We start from the raw sequence: 24,040 nt of genomic DNA on the forward strand, positions 1-24,040 counted from the left end.
TTTAACATGTGCAGCAATAATTTATGGGAGACAACAATGCCACCCTGTATAAGATGAGGTAGATTACGCTTTTTACAGATACGCTAAAAAGTAGTAAAGCCTCAGTACAGACAGCGCTACCAAAAAATACTGAAAATACTCGGCAACCTTTAAATAAAATAAAAAAAACGTTTAAAGTTCATTTTGTAATATGATAAAATATATGGCAATATTTGAAAGTAAAGCATTTACTTATTTATAGATTAATTCGGTAAATAATATAGCTAATCTGTCTTGATAAAGAAGCTTTTAGCTTCGAAACCGGTAGATATTAGAATTAAGTTATAATAAAATATTTTTCGTGATTTAAAATAAACATACATTTTATTTTAATTATTTTGTATATTTCTTGTACTTGACCATTATTTAAATTTCTAAGCTATCCATTCAAAAGGATTTAAAATACTTGACATATCGCTCACTCCTTTCAACAACGTCATATATAAAAAAATGATTTTTCAGAGGATCGTTTTTAAAGTTCAAAAATATAATAAAAAATATATTTAAAGCCACTTTTTAACTTTTTACTATGCAACGAATCTTCTTAGGTAAAACCTGAATGTTTTTTCTCCATTTGAAAAATATTAAGCATATTCAAAAAAAATAAACAATACCTTTTCTTCAAAATGCAAAAACACCACTTTCTGGCCTGTAGCAGGTAAATATTAAGTTAAAAATATGCCGCTTTTGCTGGGATACAGTACATTTTCTAGGCATTTGCGAAAACATGACAATTGACAATTTTTGGTATATGACGTTGTGGAAAGGAGTGAGCGATATTAAATATGTGGTCTAACTAGCCAATACTTAAATTTCCAGATAAACATCTAATACAATATACCTTCAGGAAACTTGATACGATTTCCATCGAAAATTGAAAATGTCGAGCTGTGTACACTAAAGAGGGAAGTTTGTGCAATTATCCATTATGCAGTACATTTTCAGTACAGCGTGCTATATATGTAGGAGCATATGTCGGAAGAGCGGTGCACTGTCACACCTTCCTAGATCCATTTGATAAAATAGATTTATTTATCCCCAAACAAATCGAGTCTGTAGTACTCTGTTAGGAATTCCATTTCTCGGGGATGTAAATTGCGCCATACACAGGGAATCTGCAGACTTTCAAGTATACGGAATGTTATATTGTTTATGTAGGGTGACACTTTATACGTGACCGATTTCATATAAAAGCTCTACAGTTTTATTTCTATTTTTAAAATAAACGTTACACGGAAACCACATATTTTCCACCACCATACTAGTTTTTGTCCGCCTCCGTGGTTCCAGAGATCCCGGGTTCGATTCCCAGGAGGGGGGTCAAATAAATATAAGTGATTTGTTTACTCTTATATTTATTCAATATTACCCTGGACTGGTACCTGAATCGGAGGGCTGATCACCTTTTCTTCATGTGTTAAGGATCAAGATAACACACCTTTTCTTCATGTGTTAAGGATCAAGATAACACTGCACTATATGATGCAGTGCCCTATGCACCATTGGGGTGCGGTTAAGGGTTTGAAAAAGTATACTATTTTTAGTCATTGGATTGTCAACACTTTTGAACGACAATATTCTGACTTTTGATAAAAAAATGGTCTTTAAAAAGAGGAATGAAAACCCCCATCAATCAAATGGAAAACTTAATATTTAATAAACAAAATGAAAAAATGTTTTTTAAAACTTTTATTCGTAGTTATGGCAAATAAAAACATTTTCCCGAAAGCTAATCCGGCAGTCCCAGTTTCAACCCTAATGTATGGAAGTAAAACATGGAGTTGGCAAAAGAAGGATGTATATTGACTGAATGTATTCGAAATTCGTTCTCTCAGACGAACTTGCGGTAAAAAGGTTGTATGTTTTTATCACAGCAAACACTCTGTGAAGTCGTTTTAATGAAAAATCTTACTTCATTTTATCGATATTTTATTTTTATGATAATGACTTTTGATTTTTTATCCATTTTAAATTTAATAAATGATAAATTTTTTGATTTCGAAATTAAAGAACAATAAAAAACTAAATACAATAAAAAAATACATACAGTAAAAGAGTCTTCGAGATAGAATAAGAAACGCCAGGATTAGGGAAATATGCGAGATCGAAGATGTCGTTAGGTGAGGAAGACAACGAAGGAGACAATGGTATGCGCATGTGAGGAGAATGGAACTATCCAGACTCCCCCACATCGTACTGTACGGCCATCCCATAGTAGACGACTCCCGGGCAGACCACTAAAGAGATGGACTGACAGCTATGAATCGACATTGCAGGAGGCTAATCCCTCTTAAAAACAGGTCACAAGGCCTACACCAAGAAGAAGAAAAAAGGGTAAATGCTGCACCAGTAAGCTATAACAATACATAATCTAAAAAAAAAAATCTTATGCAATATCAAGTTTTTTTTTTCTATGGTAATCTCATTTTTATTAACATTTTTAATTAGTTTTCCGAAATGAAATACTTTGATCTTTTTTTTATCGATAAAAAAAAAAGAAATAATGCTTTCAAAAATTGAATCAATGAACAAAACAGTAATTGTATGCATTTAAAAACAATGTATGCATTATATGCATTTAATGTATGCACCCGTATGCATTCAAAATCAAATCCATAAATGAAGTAACTTTCGGTGAACATTATTATTTTAATATAAAAATAAAACACAAACCTTTTCAGTAATATGAATTTCCTAGTCACTTTATTTGAATTCTCAAAGCTGTGTTTTGTATGAGTTATCCTCGCTCCTGTCGGACTCACCTGTATGAAAAGGCTCCTGGATACTCACGTATAGTTTGATGGTGGCGGAAAACGCCGAGCTTTTCCGAAAGCGCCCGAACCCCACCGTCGGGGGTTGCAATGTCCGTCAGTCGGCCTAGGGCTACCGTAGACGTGGTACGTCGGTCGTGCGTCGCAGTTTTTCGTCGGTTTTCGCGATCTCTGCCGCGTAAAGGTGTTCGGATTGTCGGTCACGAAAAGGAATTATTCCGTGCGAAACGTATTTTTGTGAAAAATCATACCTCATGAGATTAAAAATGCAAATTAAATAAGAGTGAGATTATTGTACTAGTGTGAATCGTGTTTTTTTTAAGAAAGGTAAATATTTAAAAAAAATATATTTCCAATTACAGCAGAAAGATAATCATCATTCATATTATATTTTTGAACCTTAAAACATTTTAATAGACAAAATAAGTGTGTAATATACAAAATTAATAAAATATTGTTAAGGATCAAAAAACGGTATTTTGTCAAAACAGTATACTTAGTCTGTATTTATTAAATCAGTTTTTTATCGTAATGTTATTTTTTTATCTTTCAACTATTACATATTTTTAAAAATTAAAAAAAGGGTTATAAAAAGACTTACTCACTGTATTAAATGTTGGCCAAAGTCAAAAAAAAAATCATTAATCAATGTTAACATAGTTGAAACATTGTCAATAAACTACAAAGTTATTTTAAACAATTTTTTTCTCAATTATCACCTTAAAAATCTTGTTCATATTTTCTTCAATAATAATCAATAAAGGTCGATGTATTTGAATGAAATAAAATGAAAAATATAACACTGATACTCTGAAATATCTCGGACTTCAGAAAATATGAAAGGAGGATATATATCATAAGATTTTCTTTGAAAAATATCATAAAAGGGTAATGATAAAGCTTTTTTAGTACAGGAATGTAGTTGGAAATAGGAGAAAGGGAAGATCAAGAAAAGCTTAGCATTATAAAAATTTCAAATACTTGAAAGTGGTAAGGTCAGAAGCCGGAATAATCGGCAGGTATGTGTGAGGAGATGCATGAAATGAAACAGGTGAAAATTGTTAGCGAAGACAGGGTATGGCATTGGTATTGCGTTAAATTGGTACGGCATTCTATTCTCTCTGCCAACCCCTCCGGTGAAACGGTGGATTGTTGGTTTGTTAGTTAAGGTTTTCCAAGCGTCCATAAAAACAAAAAAAAACAGCTTTTGAAATATACATAATGTTTAATATATTTTAAAATCCATATTATATTATTTAAAATAAAAATAAAATATTCGCATTTGTTATTTGTTATCTATTATTGCAATGTGTTTGAAATAAAATTAATTGTCTTAAATTGCTTATAAAAAGCTTTCAAATATTACAAAGAATGTTCTCATTGACTTTTGAATTCTGCATCTTTAACCATAATAGATTATTTAAAACTTTCAATCAATTTAAAAAAAAAATACTACGTTAATATGTATTTAAAAGTTGACGTAAAATAATGTCTTGTTTTTTTCGATATCGAGATATAATGATATATATATTTTTTAAATTAGACTGTTCTAGAGCGCGTAGTTTACTTTTCACGTGAAATTAATGTTAATGACGTCAAAATCAAAATAACAGTTTCTTCCGAAATTACTACAAACTAACATCCGGCAGCAAGTCATGGAAGCAAGAGTGAGATATCTGTGGGTCTATTCTGGTTTTTCCAAAATATACCAGTCATCAATATTATGGAGCCTACCCACGTTTCTGTCCGCCTCCGTAGTGTAACGGTCAGCACGCTCGGTTACCGTATTGGAGGTCCTAGGGGGAGGTCACTCTAATATTTATTCAATATTACCCTTGTACCTGAAGCAGAGGGCTGATCACATTTCCTTCATGTAGATTTATATTACCCACTGACACTTCGTGATGGAATTGCATTTTTAATATATTATTAGATTAAAACCAATATTTTTAGCTTTCCCACTTTATTTTTATTTGACCAGCGACCGGGTTTTGTCGTTACCGACATCATCAGACTAGTGGACATCAGACATCCAGTCTGAAGCTATACAAATTGTAACATAACAATTTGTATAGCCTCCCACCAGTCTGATGATGTCGGTAACGACGAAATCCGGTCGCTGGTCAAATAAAAATAAAGTGAAAAAGCTAAAAATATTGGTTTTAATCTAATAATATATTTCCTTAAATGATGAAGTGTCCTATGCACCATCGGGTGTAAATAAAGGTTTGAAAATACATTGTCAATTTCAAACAAAAACATGTAAATGAATTAGGTTTGGTCACGTATCTAATTTTGAGCCATAATAATCAATTAATATATTCAAACCTTTAATTTAAATTAAGATAAATATATTTTCTTGAAAGTCAGTTTTGATTTTAACTAATTTGATGGTTTGTTTGTATATTTTACATCATAAATGTCTTCAGAAATAAAATTTTTACACCATAGAATACATAAATTGTCACAATCGTGTGTCAGTAGATTGAGATACACTTTCCATAGCAGTGAAGGTATGAATTTGCCACTTCTTGCTTTGGAAAATCGTGTGACGTATAGTAATAGTTTGTGTCACAAATCATGATATAAGTCACACAAATTGTAGTTGACATAAAATTATTTGTTCCAAATATACATATGCTATGTTTGCTCGAAATACATTGTCAAGTGTAATACGAGTAGGCTACGTCACCATTTGTGAATTCACAATAATATGTATATATGTTTTTTTTAAATTGATAATTTCTACATATTTTAGCTTAACAAATACGAGTTAATATTACACATGCACACGCACAAAACACTTAACAGCAACAAAATTGATATAAACGCTTTCTTTACTAACGATTTTTCTTAAGACTTACCTTTAACGCTAAGCAAATTTGTACAAATAGCAAAGAATACAATCAATTGACAAATATATTCATAATTTCTGTACCAATCGTTTGATTTTATTTAATTAACTGCCAAAAGCCGACTAGCCGGCTTTTTGCTACCAACCGTAAACAACGAAACACCGATAAGTCGGTTTTTCTACCCTACGTACTGGAAAAACTCTCACAATTATTATTATTATTTTTTCTATTTTTTTTTTCATCTATTTATTTATTTATTTATTTATTTGTTTTCTTAATACATAGATATATTCAAATATACATATTCATTTCATATATACATTTATTATACGTATTACGGCTCTTTAGGCATGGCCTGTGTTGAGCCGAATAATGTTAATACAATTTTTATATGATTTTTTTTATTTTTTAATAATATTTTTTTTTAACTATGAGATTATAAACATAACATACAGGAGATACAAAAATAATTTACAGTTTAAAGGTTTTTCAATAAGACAATTACACCTGGAATTTAAATTATTCACTTTCTACCTTATATTTATAATTATGTATTTATACGAGTATATCACTACATCGATTAGAAATTTCAACTTTCAATCTAAAAGGGATATATAAGGTACTAGATATTAAAAAAATATATGTTCACTATTATTTGTCAAAATTTCACATGTTGAAGACAGTATTTTAAATAAACACTTTATGTATTGGAATGAATCACAATGCATTTTCGCTTACAATTTCAGGTGCAAAAATACTGTATTCAACGTGTAAATTTATAACAATATTACTTTATAAATCCTTTATGATATGATCTAAAACACCATTTAAGTTGGCAATGGATAAGATCAATAAGATGGAAATACTCGATAAGATAGCGGAATGTTTAATATATTGAATAACATCCTCTCAAGCATCTGCATTCTTGAAATTATTCATAGGTATTGACACAGTTGAAAGGGTAGTAATCAATCGCCATGTTTACAGCAAATACTGAAATGGGTTCAGGGTCTATATTTATATTACTATGCAGATTGTAAATATTATATTCGTACTACATTAGCGTGTCTGGATACCTTGAATAAATCATTTGCTCTAGAATTAATATTTTTACTGTAATACAGGTAAGATGTGTTAAGAATCATTAATTACTGCTCTACGATTAGGTAATTCGGTTAGCAAATGTATGAATATATATATAAATTATAAAATGGAAAATCACAAAGTTATTGCTTCAAATAAAAATTAAATTAAATTATCGTATTCATATTTTGATTATAATGTTTTAAAACATATTTTTGTATTATTAATATTTTTATTGATATCAAATAAATATAAATATATAATATATATATATATATATATATATATATATATATATATATATATATATATATATATATATATATATATATATATATATATATATATATATATATATATATATATATATATATATATATATATATATATATATATATATATATATTGTGTGTATATTTATATTAATATACATTATATTATTTTTTCTGAAATAGCTATCTCTACCTTTGCGTGAAACTCTCACATTTCATAAATAATAATCCACACGTCGAGACAATATCATTAGTGAAGTGATTAATTTATTAGTGTGGATGTTTGCTCTTTGCTAAATACTACTAATAAGATTGCTTTCGAAACACTGACTTTTGTTATTTCAAGTTTTGCTTACGAAACAAACATCGTTATTATTTTTTCCCCAAGAACGAAACACGAATAATATTATCCACACAATACAAGTTTATCCGTAACTTTTAGTCCAATAATTTATCACAAAGCAAGCAACAACAAAAAAACTATGATATTTATCAAAATATTCTGTTGCTGTCAAAATATATCTCGAATTTATATATCATTATTCACCCGATTCGAGGATTTAACATGTAATTTGTGATATTTTTATTTGAACAACATTATTGCCCTTTATTTGCGTCACGACATACAATATTTGTTTTATAATTATTTTTAAATTTTATTTATTTATATTTTAATGGAACACATAAATAAAAATGACAAAAATGCCCTTATATGAGGGCAAATTTATAAATGCTAATTTATAAAATTATAAAAAAAAATTGCAAATTTTTTCCCGTAGTCTCTTTTTTAAAAGGCTTTTCTGTAGGTTGGATATTATGGATAAGGAAGGTAAATGCGAAAAATACATCATGAACACCCAGAATAATAAAAAATAAATACATCGTGAATTTATTTTGCAATTGGCGGGAATCGAACCCGCGACACCAGTTTCGCGGTTGAGCTTCTACCCAACTACGCTACGGCGGCTGTCAAAATCAAATACGACATGGCCGAATGATGCGATCTGTTTCAAATCTACCCACCTTGATTTTTCTTTTCATCACAGACAGCTGTTTTATACTTGGTTTCTATTTTCAATGAATTTATGGAAATTCGAAGTAGGAGGAACAACAAAATATAACTTTATTTTTGGATTGTCCAAATTTTTATTCACAAATTCGAGTTATTTAAAAAAATATATTAAAAATTCATGGAAAATGAAGAAAGACTATTTGTGATAAAAAATGTTAGTCCAAATAATCATTAAGCATTTACAGTACATTTCAATATAATGCAATATTAAAACATATAATTAACATTTTTTTTATTTCGACATGTCAACATAGATAAAAAAGAATATGGAAGTATGGATATGATCTTTCAGAGGCTGTAACATTCACCAATCTGCCCATGATTGATAACCACATAACTTTAACTTTTGGAACCTGTAGATATATGATCTATATAATTGGTACGTTCTTTCATTTGTGAGTTATCAGTTTCGTTGAGTTAAGAAGGTTTTATTTATCAGAGATTCTCATGAAATATACTACTACTACAACTACTACTACTACTACCATCACGCCGTTTCCCCGCAGGGGTAGGCAGAGAGGATGGAACGCCACACTCTTCTGTTCTGACATACACTTCTCGCCTCCTTCACATCCATACATCTAGTCATACATGCCCTCCGATTACTTAGACTTTTGACAAGGCCAAATTTTAGGTTTTAATTGATCTGATCGTGCCAAGTCTTTTTCAGTCGTCTTCGTTCTGTATGAGGAGAGAGAGAGAGAGAGTGATGAAATACATATATGACTTAAACCAGCCTGTGACAATTTAAAACCCCTGTTTATATCCTGACTTCCAATGTATTCTTCATCTTTATTAAAATGTCAATTTAAAAATACTTCTAAGTGGAAAAACACAGATTTGTGAACAAGGATTAGGATAAACTTAAAATGTGGTAACTGAAATAAATACAATAATTTTTAAAACAAAACATCAAATTGTATTTCAAAGATTTTATATTTTCACCTGTTAGTGCGAATATCTATAGTTCTAAAAACTTGTTGTGTTTACATAATTGAACTCAAAAATAGTCGTTTACAAGTGTTTTATTTTTATATTTAAATCATTATGTTATTTTCACAAAGTGAATTCTGGACAAAAAATTATTAAAAAAAATGTAACTTTGTTCATAACTAAGTTTAAGTAATTATTTTTTGACATCTCATCAAAGATGAAGAAGAATATGGAAGTCTGGGCATTTACGGGGCTGACGACCGTCATAGGCTGATTTAAGTGATTACTTTACACACGTGTAACATTCACCAATTCTACCCATTATTGACAACCACACTACTCAAATTCTTGGAAGTTCTATGTATATGAACCAATTTAGAAACCTTCTAAATTGTATATTTCTCACCAATAGATGTCTCTGTGATTCAAGAACAAGGTTTCTAAATTGGTTCATATACATAGAACTTCCAAGAATTTGAGTAGTGTGGTTGTCAATAATGGGTAGAATTGGTGAATGTTACACGTGTGTAAAGTGATCACTTAAACCAGCCTATGACGGTCGTAAGCCCCGTAAATGCCCAGACTTCCATATTCTTTTTCATCTTTGATGAGATGTCAAAAAATAATATGAAAATAACTCCTGTAATTGGAGATAATCCAGATTTTGTGAGCAAGTATTTGGACACACTCAAAATGTTGTAAGTTTAAGTAAGTTTCATTTTTCGGTTTGTAATTTAATGTATTTTCAACGCTCCGAGGGATAAAAATGATTTTGTGTAGACACATATTCATCATGTTAACATCTTTCAAAACTTATAGGGATGACAGACAATAAAAAAACAACCCCTGAAGTAAGTACAAAAACGCCCCGGAGTAATGATAGTGAGGGATGCAAGTATATTACAGCCTGCTCCAGCGAGGTGATGGCAGGAATTTGTATGGAAAAATACAAATTTGAATGAAAAGTGAAATGTAAGTAAAGAAAGGCTTCATGTTTGACTGAATAATGCTGTCAGAAAAGACAGGTGATGGCAATGTTGGAGAGGTGGAAGGAAAATAACGTGTTTTGAAGAAGAAAGAGACTTGAACCTCGTATTTAAATTTACAAGTAAAATACAAGCTATGAAATTTAAACAATTAAATTGTATAATTTATACCTATAGCAAATTTATGATGAGTGTGTATTGTTTATAGTTGGAAATAGGAGCAGAGAAAGATCGAGGAAAACTCACTAAAGTAGACTGAACTAAAAGTGATCTCTCAAAGAAATGTAGATGTTAGAGTGGAGAATTATCGATAAAATTAGGAAAGGTGTGTTTTGGCAAAATTTATGAAGCAAATGTAGACTAAATGTAGAAACAAAGGAAGACCGAAGAATACTTGGAATGATCAAGCATTTCAAGTTCTTGAAAGTTTTCAGGTCAAGATTCGAAAGAATTAGTGGGTATGTATGAGGAGATGCATTAATTATTTATACACATGATTATTTATGTCCGTGGCGTTCTATTCTCTCTGCCTATCCCTGCGGGGAAGCGGCATGGTAGTTTAATATATATATATATATATATATATATATATATATATATATATATATATATATATATATATATATATATATATATATATATATATATATATATATATATATATATATATATATATATATATATATATAATATATATATATATATATATATATATATAAATATATATTTATATATATATATATATATATATATATATATATATATATATATATATATATATATATATATATATATATATATATATATATATATATATATTTTTATATATATATATAATATATATATATATATATATATATATATATATATATATATATATATATATATATATATATATATATATATATATATAAATATATATACTCGTACATTTAGTTTTTTTGTTAAGTATTCAGTACCTAATACGATGTTTAAAAAATATTTTCGACAGCTTAGAATACTTCAAAATATTTTATTTGTAAGATATTAAAATATACATGTAGTAATAAATAAAATCCCTTTTTTTCCCTAAATTTCAGTTAATCATTGTAATTGATCTGTTTTTTCCTCTCCCTCTCTATCCTCTCTTATTTCTTTTTTTTATAATGTATTTTATTTGTAAAAGCCAAAATAACTCGCCAAAGAGTGAGGCTTATACAAATAAAAAAAACATATATTTTTACGACATTTTTATATGAAATACAATTTACCAATTACCAATAAAATATTCTACATTTCGTTTAATGTATTTTTTTTATTATTATACTCTTAAATTAATATGAAACTCTGTATCGAGTAAAATATAATAATAAAGCTCTAAGCAGTATGTCTTCGAATTCATAACTATTCATTGGATATATCCAACATAATAATCCTCCCTAATAATTTCAAGGGGTTGTCCTTTTCGTATACGCGACGAAAAAGCTAATGAAAGCAATATGGACCAACAAAATATTGTGTCCGAAGTCCAATACTCGAAACAATAATCCGTCGCAAGAAGGAGCAATAGTTTTTCCACCCTATCGTAAGAGGGAGGATATATATTATATTATTCGGTTTATAGAGAAATTCTTTGTTTTGTCCTAGGGGTGACCTGAGATAAATTGATGTATTTGTAGGAATTATATGTTCATATACTCATGTAAAAATGAATTGAGTACCTATAGCATTTTTACATATACTCATGTAAAAATGCTATAGGTACTCAAATGATATACTTACACATTGTTAGCCGTTATAAAATATGTAATTTAAAACATTATGTAACTAGATTTTATGAAAAGCGCTTGCGATAAAAGTTTATCTAGCGATATTTTTCTTTGAAGAACAACAGGTGAAGCTTCTTTTTAACCTTGAGCTAGGCGTGTGGCATTGTTAGTGAAGAATGAGCGAGTGAACAATTATCACCCAAAGTTTAAAACCATAATTTCATAGATGAAGTTTTAAATAAATTTATTGAATACTTATTTTTAAGAACATAAAACATTTTTGAAAATAGATAAAATATTTTAAAAACCTTATTAGATAACAACACTTATATTTGGCTGTAAAACACTTGTATTCGTATCAAATTGTCTACGCACACCCACTGTCGACATTCGACACAAAATTCTCAGGTCGACTTGTCAAAAATCTACCAGTAAATTCAAGTGGGTGACATTCGTCAACAGCTTCAAATAAAACATTTTTCCTACACAACAGTACAATACAGAAGTCATCTGCAAACTGAAAACCAAGCGGAATTCATTTTGAGTAGGTATGATAATCCAAAAATGACACGTTAGGCAGTTTTTAAAATAGTTTATTTTAAAAACATCTAGGTGACACATGTCAACCATACATACACCCATACACCCAATACAGGGTTAAATGGCTTGTTTGGAAAAACAAAAATATCAATTAAGTGAAAAAAGCGATAAAAAACTATATTGTGCACAAATATGTCTTTGATTTTATATCATCGAAATGAAATAAATTCATCCCTTTTTCAATTATGGACATGAACTTTAAGTCAAAGAAGGTATAAACTACTCGCATGAATAAAAAAAGTATTATATATATATATATATATATATATATATATATATATATATATATATATATATATATATATATATATATATATATATATATATATATATATATAATATATATATATATATATATATATATATATATATATATATATATATATATATATATATATATAAACGTTGAAATATACTAACGAAATTACTTTTTTCCTTGGTAAACGCCACCATTTCATAAAACCTATGTCAAAAATGATGCATGCAAGCATAAAAATACGTGTCACAATAGATTTTAAGAAAAAGTGGTTTCTCCAAAGCAAAACTTAAATTTGAATTACCTAAATTTGAACTACCGAATCCATTACAGAATTAGTTTTTAATATTAAAATATAAAGGGAATATTTTGACATAAAAAATTTACAAATGTATAGGGAACTTAAAATACGTAACACGTAACGAAATCTGTGAACTGATCGGCGTGATTATTACCACAAAGTTACTGCCAAATGAATTAATGAAAATTACTCAAATAAAAAAAGCTTTCTATTTTGAATTGTAGTGTTGTATGGGAGGAAATAAATGTAAGAACCTTCTCAATTTTTTCTCGTTTCTCGGCTTGATGGATGGGTTTTCTTAATCAGCTTTCACGGCATTCTCGGTTTCTTTGTCCATTTCTGGCGAGCGGTCATCAACAGTTGTGTTAATTTAGTTTCGCATCGTAAAAACACCCCTAGGTGCTGGTGCGAATACGTATACGTACAATAGCGATACGTGGCGGAGGCTTTTGCACAGTTAACGCGTCTTTATTGGTTTCAAATAAAAAGCGTCATAATATTTGCCAAGTAATGACTGCGTCCCTGAAGAATGACTCGTTTGCTTTTAATTGTCAATTGATTATTATGATAATTACTAGTTTTACAGTGAAAAATCTTGATGTAATATATCGTGGGTATACTGGCAAAAAACGTTAACTCTAAATCCCTGATTGAATAATCCCTGTTATTTAAAGCTTCAAGCTTGAATAAAATACCCGCTATTAGACTTGAAGTTGAATTTATTTAAAACCATACGAATATGACATTTCAAACTACTTCGTATATTTTGCCAGTTTATAGAACATTGAACTCTTTATAATACTGCATCATAAAGTCAAAATTGCATATTTTTGATTTATATTATCAGAGTTACATAATATCTAAGATAGGCACATAATTATTCTGATAATTATTTTTATTTAAATTTTTTGTAACACATCTTCAAGGCATTTTCAAACAGTATGCTAGAATTAAAAAATGAAGAACAAATACATCATTTTCATATTTATTAAAAATTTTAAAGTTGAATTTTTTTGTGATTCTTATTTTTATTTCATTTTTCATTGTTAAGCGTTGTTTGATAACGTGGCTGAATATATAATTTTTTAAAAAAATAGCGATATTTATCAAGAAAAATAAAAATAAAAATTGATAGATGCTAACACAAAGTGGCTGACAAATCAATTGATGATATAAGATTCTAACTTACCATTATTCCGTCTTACATTAGGGGTAGGCAGAGATAATACTAACCACTTTCAAGTATTAGAAATATTTGATAATGTCAAGCTTTCTTCGGTTTTCCTCTGTTCCTATTTCGGCTACGCCTGCTTCATAACAAGAGACCATAGCAGAGGAAGACCGAGAAAAACTTGTCGTGATTAAGTATGTCATATACTTCAAAGTGGTCAAGTTAAGAGTCGAAACAATCGGCAGGTATATATGAGGATCTCTTACATACCCGCCGCATAATGCATCTGAATGAACGTGGAGAGGCGAAGAATGTTTGCAAGGACAGAAACGTGTGGCGTTCTATTCTCTCTGCCTACCCCTGCGGGGAAGCGGCGCGATGGTTAGTTAGTTAGTTAGTTAGTTTGCCTCATAACTTTTTATCTCTTTATCACATATCAATTGCCAAGTATGAGTATAAAAGAAAATGCATAAATTTTTAAAGCTTAAATTTAATTGATTAATTCCATAAAATATCATTGTTGTTTAATTTTTTCAAATCTACAATTTGTAAAAGAAAATGCCATCTTAAAGCTTCTGTAAACTGGTCACCCAGAGTTAAGCTTTGACTATGATCTTTCTCGGGATTGTATAATCCTTTTAAAAGCTCCAACAACAAAAAGTATTCGAGTTTCCCACTGTATATTATTTTATCCGGGATTTCGTTAAATTTCTACATGGGATGTACACAATTGTCTTACAGAAAATAAATGGTTTTACAAGTAGGTATTTTAACCGAATAAAATTTCTTAAACTGTTACACTTATTTGTCCTAAATATACGATCTGTTGTAAAAATGTCGGTCTTCGATATTTTTACTAATGATTCGCGGCTGAAATTTTCTATAGCGAACAAAAATCATGCTCATTACATTTTAAGTGAGTTCAAATATTTGTTTACAAATTGTAGTTTTCTACAGATAGGAGTTATTTTTACATTTCTCAACATAGATGATGAAGAATGTTCAAGTTTTGGTATTTACACAACAAATCGCTCAATCCTTTCAAGAACGTCATAAATCAAAAAACTTGATTTTTCAGGAGAACATTTTTAAAGTTTAAAAATATAATACTATGTGCTAAAAATAAATATCAAGCAACTTATTGATCTTTTTACTGTGCAACAGATCTTTTTAGGTAAAACCTGAAGGTTTTTTCTCCATTTGAAAAATATTTAGTATATTTGAAAAATAATTAAACAATACCTTTTCTTCAAAATGCAAAAACAACACTTTCTGCCCTGTAGCGGGTAAATATTAAGTTAAAAATATGCCTTTTTTGCTGGGATATAGTACATTACCTGGACATTCCGAAAACACGCACAGTTGAAAATTGACGATTTTTGATTTATGACGTTCTTGAAAGGAGTGAGCGATATGACCTGATACATGTAGGAGTTCTAAAAATGTGAGTAGTATGGATATCAATCATGGGTAGAATGATGAATGTTGCACCTGTGTAAAGTGAACACTTGACCAGCCAAAAACAAGGCTTAAACCCTTTTAATAAGACTTCCATTTTTTAAAAAAAAATCTATTTTGATATTTAAAAAATAAAAAAATAATGTAATTGCAAAAATGTGACCTTATCCTTCTTAATGAATATCGCTTACGTCTTGAGATGAGATATCAATTTTATTTTGAGGATTTTTCTCTCGATAGAAATAATATTTTACTGTTAAATTTGATAATGCTTTGACTATGGTCTCCTAATTAAATATTTTCTTTGAATAAACTAAAAAATTATAAGTTTTCACTTTTGAATAATATATGAATTACATCGACCTTTGAGTTTTCAGACCTGATCATCTCCTGGTAATATCGTTAGGTAATTTATGCATTTAATAATTTTTTTTAATAAAATAAATAATAAAAAATACAGATGTTTAGAACTTATACGTAGGTATTGCAACATTATTTTTAGATTCATATTTTTATTAAGTACTATCTGTACCCAGTCTCGCGTTGCTGTGGCTCAGCCTGGTTAAATGGAAAAACAGAGAGAGCTAAAATTTCAAATATTTTTAATTTCATAAAGCTAGTGGGAAGACATTTTTTGTTGTTATTGTTCCTTTGTCTATGCGGATATAAAGATTGTCGGATTCGTCGGGTTTGTCGACTCTACAACACGCAATATATCAATGTTCATATGAGAAACAATTCATGTATAGATCTAAACCTCACAATTCCAGTGATTGTCCCTGAGTTTTATTGACGGTGATGATGATTGATCGAAAAAATTATGTTTTTTACCTGTCATAGATAAAATATCGGTATTTAAAAACAACGCTTGTATTCAAATGTAACGTATAAAAATTGTAAGTAATCGGTGAATAATTCAAATGGATTTAATATTTTAAATAAATGAATATTAACACTGTTATAAATTTTATAAAATAAAACAACTTTGTTTAAACCACTTTTTATTGGTACAATTTTTCCAAACGGTTTCGACGAGAACCTTTTCATCATCAGGGTTTATGTACTAATTCTAAAACATTGAAATGCTCATAGTTAGGTTATAGCTAATTACCTTTCATTTACGATAGCAAAAACTTCCACATTGTTTTATTTTATAAAGTTTATAAAATGTGCCACTAAGTGTCTGCGAAAAATATTCAAAAAATACATTGTCATAAATTAAAATATCAATATCATAACTTTGGATATTAACATCATCCAAAATGACATATTTTTTTACAAATATCATTTATTTAACAAATATTTACACTTTTATACGTTACTATGATCATTTCAAAACTTTGGACGTAAACATCATTCAAATCTGTAAATATTTTTTTACGTTATTGTCTGTCACTTCACTGAAGAATATTAACATTTTTATTAATTGAGATAACGATTTCATAACTTTAGAAAAATATCAGAGGTGGTCTCTATCTTTCTGGATAAATATTGATTACCTCTTGAGTTGAGATATCAATTATACCGGGAATTTTTTTCTCTCAAAATAACCATAATTTGAAAATTAATATTATTTAGACATTCACAAATGTTTACACTTCTAATAATTAAGATCACGATTTCTAAACTTTAGGCATAAACATCGTTTAAAACTGTATAATTGTTAGACATAAATGACCATCATTTTAGTTACGAATATTTACATTATTCAAAACTACACAATTTTTAGACATAAACGACTATCATTTTGCATGACAACCATACATTGATATATCTCTCACTCCTTTCAAAAATGTCATAAATCAAAAATCGTGAATTTTGAGTTGGCCATGTTTTCAGAATGCCCAGAAAATGTACTATATCCCAGCAAAAGAGGCATATTTTAAACTTAAAATTTACCCGCTACAGGGCAGAAAATGTTTTTTTAGCATTTTGAAGAAAAGGTATTTTTTAATTATTTTATTAAATATACTAAATATTTTTCTAATGGAGAAAAAACCTTCAGGTTTTACCTAAAAAGATCTGTTTTACAGTAAAAAGTTGAATAAGTGGCTTGATATTTAATTTTTTACGTTTTATTTTTAAACTTTAAAAACGTTCTCCTGAAAAATGAAGTTTTTTGATTTATAACGTTCTTGAAAGGAGTGAGCGATATGTATTGTATATCCACACCATGAAAACATAGATCGAAATTCAGTTGAATGTTTTACGATGACAAGTTACATATTATATTTGGAATTTATGGACTGGAAGTTTTTGAATATCACATCAATATTCGTTATCCGTACATGCTGTCCACAATTGCTGAATTTCTCGAAACACTCTTGTCCACATAAAACTCATAAAAGCTACAAAGATGCCATCTCTATTCCTACGAACGTAAAAAAAGAAATATATGACCGTCGTAATTCCGTGTCCCATGACGAGGAATTTAGGGGCATTATACAACAGTGAAATAATATTAGAGTCAGACATCCTATTACAGTCATATTCCGAGAATAATGCCGGTAACGAGTTAAAAATGCTTGATTTATTTCGACGGTTTAGGAAAAATTTCTTCGGAGTTATAAATTAATATTACTTTCATATCATTTTATTTTAACTTTTTATATTTTGACGAAATTGGTAACCATTTATTTTGTTTACAAAATTCATTAAAGAAAGAGAATCAGATTATTCAACTTATGTTATCTATTTGCAAGGCAAAGTATAAAGTGTAAATGTTATGACATTTTAGTTTAAAAAAATCATATGGGAACAAAAATAAACACTTCAATTAATGAAACAGATTATTCAATAAATTGGTATTAACTTTGTAAAATAACACGTATGAGACCATTTTTTTTAAAGTTTATTATTGTAAACCCCACTGATTTCGAGAATTACAAATGTTCAGAACAAAAAGTGAAAATACAAACATTTTTCACTTATTGATGAGAATATCCGCGGTGTACAAAACGAGTTATGTTTAAATTAATAAACCCAAAAAGTGGTTCGGCACATGTGTTTAATTTTTATATTTATTAAAAGACGTTTCTACTTAGTTATAAAATATTTAACTTTAGCTGCGGTGTGCTTCTCCAAAAAAGAAATTTACCTGTTTTGCTTGTAGAGAAACATACACTGAATATGGATTTACGATACTTTATTTTTAAAATATTTTTTAAATTGTCGTTTATAAAAGCAAATAATACTTAACTTTCAGGGGTTTTAAAAATTTATTTCTTTACATTCATATTGCCACCTAATTAAATAATTTGACTAAATATTTATTATTTCGTCTTAATGTTGCGTTTCTTAAATTCTTAAATCAATTTGGAATCATAATGATGTACTTTTTTGAATATTTTTTTCAGTTCTTCAATACCGAATAAAATTATGTTTTAGTTGAAAAAGTTTATCTTTTTTAGAACTACTTTAATGACAAAAATCAGTTCGTTGCTTAAAGTAAAGCTTATAAAAGCTCCTTCCCATCCAACTATGTCATATTGGATTAACGAGTGAATAATTAATAATACTTATAATTTGGCATACTTCATAATAGTCAAATACTGGAATGATCACCCTTAACAAGAAGTTAAAAATTATTTGAAAATATTTAATAAATCGTTCATTTAAAACTGTTCACAATAATTTTATTAAAATTAAACATTTGAATAATCCACTTAATCGAGTTTTATTTTCATATTATTTTTTGACATTTCATCAAAGATGAAGAAGAATATGGAAGTCTGGGCATTTACGGGGCTTACGACCGTCATAGGCTGGTTTGAGTGATCACTTTACACACGTGTAACATTCACCAATTCTACCCATTATTGACAACCACACTACTCAAATTCTTCGAAGTTCTATATATATGAACCAATTTAGAAACTTTGTTCTTGAATCACTAGAACTTCACTAGAGACATCTATTGGTGAGATGTAAAGAAGCTTTTTTATTAAGCAGAAACTCTTATATTAGTATGTGAGATCCGAATCCCGGATTATAATCACACACATGAGAAACGCCAGAAAATACCATTTTCATTTTTATTATTAAGCTTATAATTTGACCAGATAATTTATTTACAACATTTTGAGTGTGTCCAAATACTTGTTCACAAAATCTGGATTATCTCCAATTACAGGAGTTATTTTCATATTATTTTTTGACATTTCATCAAAGATGAAGAAGAATATGGAAGTCTGGGCATTTACGGGGCTTACGACCGTCATAGGCTGGTTTGAGTGATCACTTTACACACGTGTAACATTCACCAATTCTACCCATTATTGACAACCACACTACTCAAATTCTTCGAAGTTCTATATATATGAACCAATTTAGAAACTTTGTTCTTGAATCACTAGAACTTCACTTGTTTCAAAAACGACAATTGTTTTCATCTTCTGGTACAAATTAAAACTAACGAATAAAAATATATTTAGGTGTATATATAGGTTAATAATTATAGGTAGGGGGGTTAAGGAACATTATTTTTTGAAAAAAGGAAACATTGATAATGGTGACGTATTTTGAAACAGTATATTATTAATTATTGTTTTATATAAATTTAAATTTTAATGCATTTAATTTTCTAAATTATTCATGACTAGACCTTTATTTGTAACAGAGTGTAATAATTTAAGTGTATGAGAGTCAAATGAATGGTTAGTTTCTATGATATGATTTGCAAATTCCGAAAAATAATTACTTGTTAGTCCACGACGATGTTCTCTAATTCTAATTCTTAGACTTCTCGCAGTTTGGCCAGTATATTTTTTATCGTAGTCACCGCAAGAAATTTCATAAATACTGTTCATAATAATAAAAAAGGTGAACACGATAATAGGAGACTGTCTAAAAAGATGATGGCGGTTTTTTTCCCACATAAAATTGTAGGTACGTGTCAGTCAGGACAGTACAGAACTACATATAATGACCCACAGGATAAAATAAAGATATACGACACTCAGTCGGGAGATAGGCAGTTGACGTTTTTGATATTGCGTCTGCAATGAAATATTCGGAAGGGAAAAGGGAGATATTTGATGGTTATATATTATATACTTGTGGCTCGCAGCTCGAGAGGGTGACATGCTATAGACAGTGATGGAATATGAAACATTATTAGTTTCGTTATGTTCTCTTGTTCATTGTCACAACGACAATATTGTCACATATTTTCTCTGGTGTTACATTTTATTAATTGCAATCATAAGGTACTTCGTTACGATAATTAATTTTTCTGTTCTGTACCAAACATTTTCATGACTTAATTTTTATTACAACATTTTGATTATGTACAAATACTTGTTCACAAAACTAGATTATCTCCAATAATATTTTCATATTATTTTTTGACATCTCAACATTGATCAAGAACAAAATGGAATTCTGGACATTAACAAGGCTTACGTCATTAGATTGTGTAGGACCTTCTATGACGTCATCTAGCCCGTGGCTTCGTAACATGTTACCTTTCTGTAGCATCCAAGAATTGTTTGATCATGATCAAGTATTTCAAATGCATGAAAGTGGTCTGGCCAGGAGTCGGAATAATCGGCGAGTATGTATGAGGAGATGCATGAACGAGGCGAAAATTGTTCACAAAAGCAAATTGGTGTGTTATTCTATTCTCTCTGACTACCTCAACATAAAAGGCACCTCTGTGAGTAAGTTAATTAATTTTAGATTTTTTTTTATTAATTATTTGTTCCGCTTTATACTTTCATTCTCATAAACAGTTTTAAAGCATTTTTTTTTTAAATTTAATACAAAATGTATTAATTTTTCATTAAATACTGTTTTATCGTAAATATGTGTCAAAAATATTAATATTTTTTTTCTTGTTTTCAGGTCCAATTATGTAGGATAAAGTGACAGCTTTTTAAAATTCATTTTAACTAGTATGTATCTTAATAACTTAATAATAACAAAAAATCTTTTCTTATAATCTCGGTGATCAAAATTCTCACAAAACTAAGATTCATATAAATTAAAACGTGATTGGTAGCGCTGTTAACGTTTAACGTGTCAAAAACAGTGACCACACTTTTCATTTTATCGGGAATTACTTTACTTAATTCAGCGCCAAGGATCTGGTATTAAAATAATATTTGAAACCATCCCTTTGTAATCATAACACTGCACCTTTGTAAGTCGAGCAAAGGCGGATTCAGCCCTAAAGAGAAAGTCGCCGGGTTGAGGAAACTCGAAAAGTTTGAAGGTGTTAAACTCCCATATAATTTTAAAACGAGAAATGGAATATAAATACAGTATTTAGTGCGAAAACTTTTGAGGTTTTTACGTGGAACTCGGTTCGGCTTGTGTTTGGATAAAGGCGATTAATCAAATCGTTTGGGGATGGATTCCGTCGGGGGTGTCATGTGAAAGTGTCGGGTTGTGATACTTTGGTGTTTGATCGAAGTGTTTCTGTGTTTTGTTGAGTAGAAATGAGGGCGGCTCTGTGCCTGGCAGCCTTAGCGCTGATCAGTGGAAACTTGGCGCAAACTGATTGGGAAGAGGAAGAAGGTAAGATAATAAAAGTTTATTTTTATTATATGTATATATATATATATATATATATATATATATATATATATATATATATATATATATATATATATATATATATATATATATATATATATATATATATATATATATATATATATATATATATATATATATATATATATATATATATATATATATATATATATATATATACATTGTTCATTAATACAACGAAGATGTATAAATGTAGTGTAGTGTAATGTTGGATTAAATTTGTGTTTATTTTCCTAATCATTATCAAAAATTGACATCGCAAATGACGTCAACCGATTTCTTTGTTATTTAAAATGTCTACATCATTTTTGGTCCAAAGGTTAAGGGACCAAATTTTGTTATAACCAAAATCCTCTAAATATCTTTCTAGAAAAACCTGCATTTAACTTGCATTTTTACTATCAAAAAGCGGTCGTTTTGACATAAATAAAGCTTTTTTTATACTATTATGTATATATACACATATTTTTATACACATACATAGGTCTACCGGAAAGTTCTGTATTTTTTATAATAAAACAAAATATTGAATTTTCGTACATAGAAAAAATTATATTGAATGATATACACTTCATAACTTATATTGACTTTAATTATAACTGCAGAGTGAAACCAATTTGTATATATATAATTTTTTTAAACTGTTTTATCCCTCGAGGCAAGAAATAAAACAATTTTTTTTCTTAAAAATTCTCCATTTTTGAATTTTTTATTCTGCAAAAATTATTATCAACAACTTACCATAATTCTTAAGAAAAAATGAGTTAATTTTTTAGAGTTAACTTAAATAATTGTCACATAAATTCACCAACGTTACTATGGATTTGTCCGAAATTCATTATACTAATTAAGCATTTTACTCTTGTAGCAAGTTTGGACATCAAATCAATTTCTTGCGGACCCAAACTAAAACTGGCCTTATTCTATTGGACCTGAAGCCGATTTACACCTTAAAGTTTACGCAACAAACCCTTATTGTGATGTAAATGATTTCCAATTGGAATATATTATATTGTAAAACACGGTTTTTTGGCCCCTCCGAACGTAGTTAAGAGGCAATGACTGAAATTTAGCCCTGAAAAGGTTCCTGCGGTATATTTTAAACCCTTTTTAAACCATTTTTCTTATAAGTAGATTTTTTGTCGTAAACACTCTATTTTTATAGCATTAGGGTTTTACATATTCATAAAAAATTAATTGTTTACAAATGAATTTGTAGTTAGAATATTATACTACTATGTAATTTTTCTGGATTTTACCAAATATTTTACAAAATTTATTGCATTTTATAAAAAAAAAACACAAATAAATATTTTTAAAAAATCACCATTTTTTGTTTTAAATATAACGTGGTATATACAACCATTTCTTTAAGCTTGTGACACTTTAATTTTTATAAATAATGGTATTTACTTAATTCTTTTATAAAAGTTATTTTAAATGTAAAAAAAATATTAACGGTTTATTAGTTTAATATCACTGTTTCTTAAAGTGTATTTTGACAGTTAAATTTTTAGAAATTGTGGTATTTAGCTAGTAAAACGTAAATTGATTTTTTTTTAACTTGGTTGAAACATAAATTTAAAAGTTTTCTGTAAAATGTATTGTGATATGTATTTCGATGCATTGATTTATGTGTGAGAATAAAACTACACACTTATTTCTCTTTCCAATCTTACATTTTTTCACATTCATGTACATTACAATTCCCGCCAATTATTCCGACTCCAACCACGTCAATTTGTAAATACATAGTAAACTAACTTACCTAACCAGTTTGTCTTTGCAAACAATCTTCGCCTCTTCCACATTCAATCTTCTCATTAATACCCACCGCTTATTCACATTCCTGACTCCATCATATTCAAATATTTGAAATGATTGATCATGCCAAGTTTTCTTGGGTCTTTCTCTGCTTTTATTACTAGCCACCTTCG

The 24,040-nt window shown here is 28.7% G+C and overlaps 1 protein-coding gene across 1 annotated transcript in view; it reads left to right on the forward strand.

Moving 5' to 3' along the window:
• Window positions 1–2,909: 2,909 nt before the first annotated feature.
• LOC148312019 (B-cell receptor CD22-like) overlaps window positions 2,910–24,040 on the forward strand; it is a 571,734-nt gene continuing 550,603 nt past the window's right edge. Inside the window, exons 1-2 of the mRNA XM_088277952.1 lie at window positions 2,910–3,137; window positions 21,390–22,064. Of these exons, the coding sequence (XP_088134078.1) occupies window positions 21,986–22,064 (79 nt within the window). The 5' untranslated portion in view covers window positions 2,910–3,137; window positions 21,390–21,985. The remainder of the gene's footprint in view (window positions 3,138–21,389; window positions 22,065–24,040) is intronic.

This window comes from Brachycentrus maculatus, unplaced genomic scaffold, assembly GCF_059751285.1.
Source record: "Brachycentrus maculatus isolate JH-2025_06_01 unplaced genomic scaffold, ASM5975128v1 h1tg000050l, whole genome shotgun sequence".
In the NCBI taxonomy this organism is placed as follows: domain Eukaryota; kingdom Metazoa; phylum Arthropoda; class Insecta; order Trichoptera; family Brachycentridae; genus Brachycentrus; species Brachycentrus maculatus.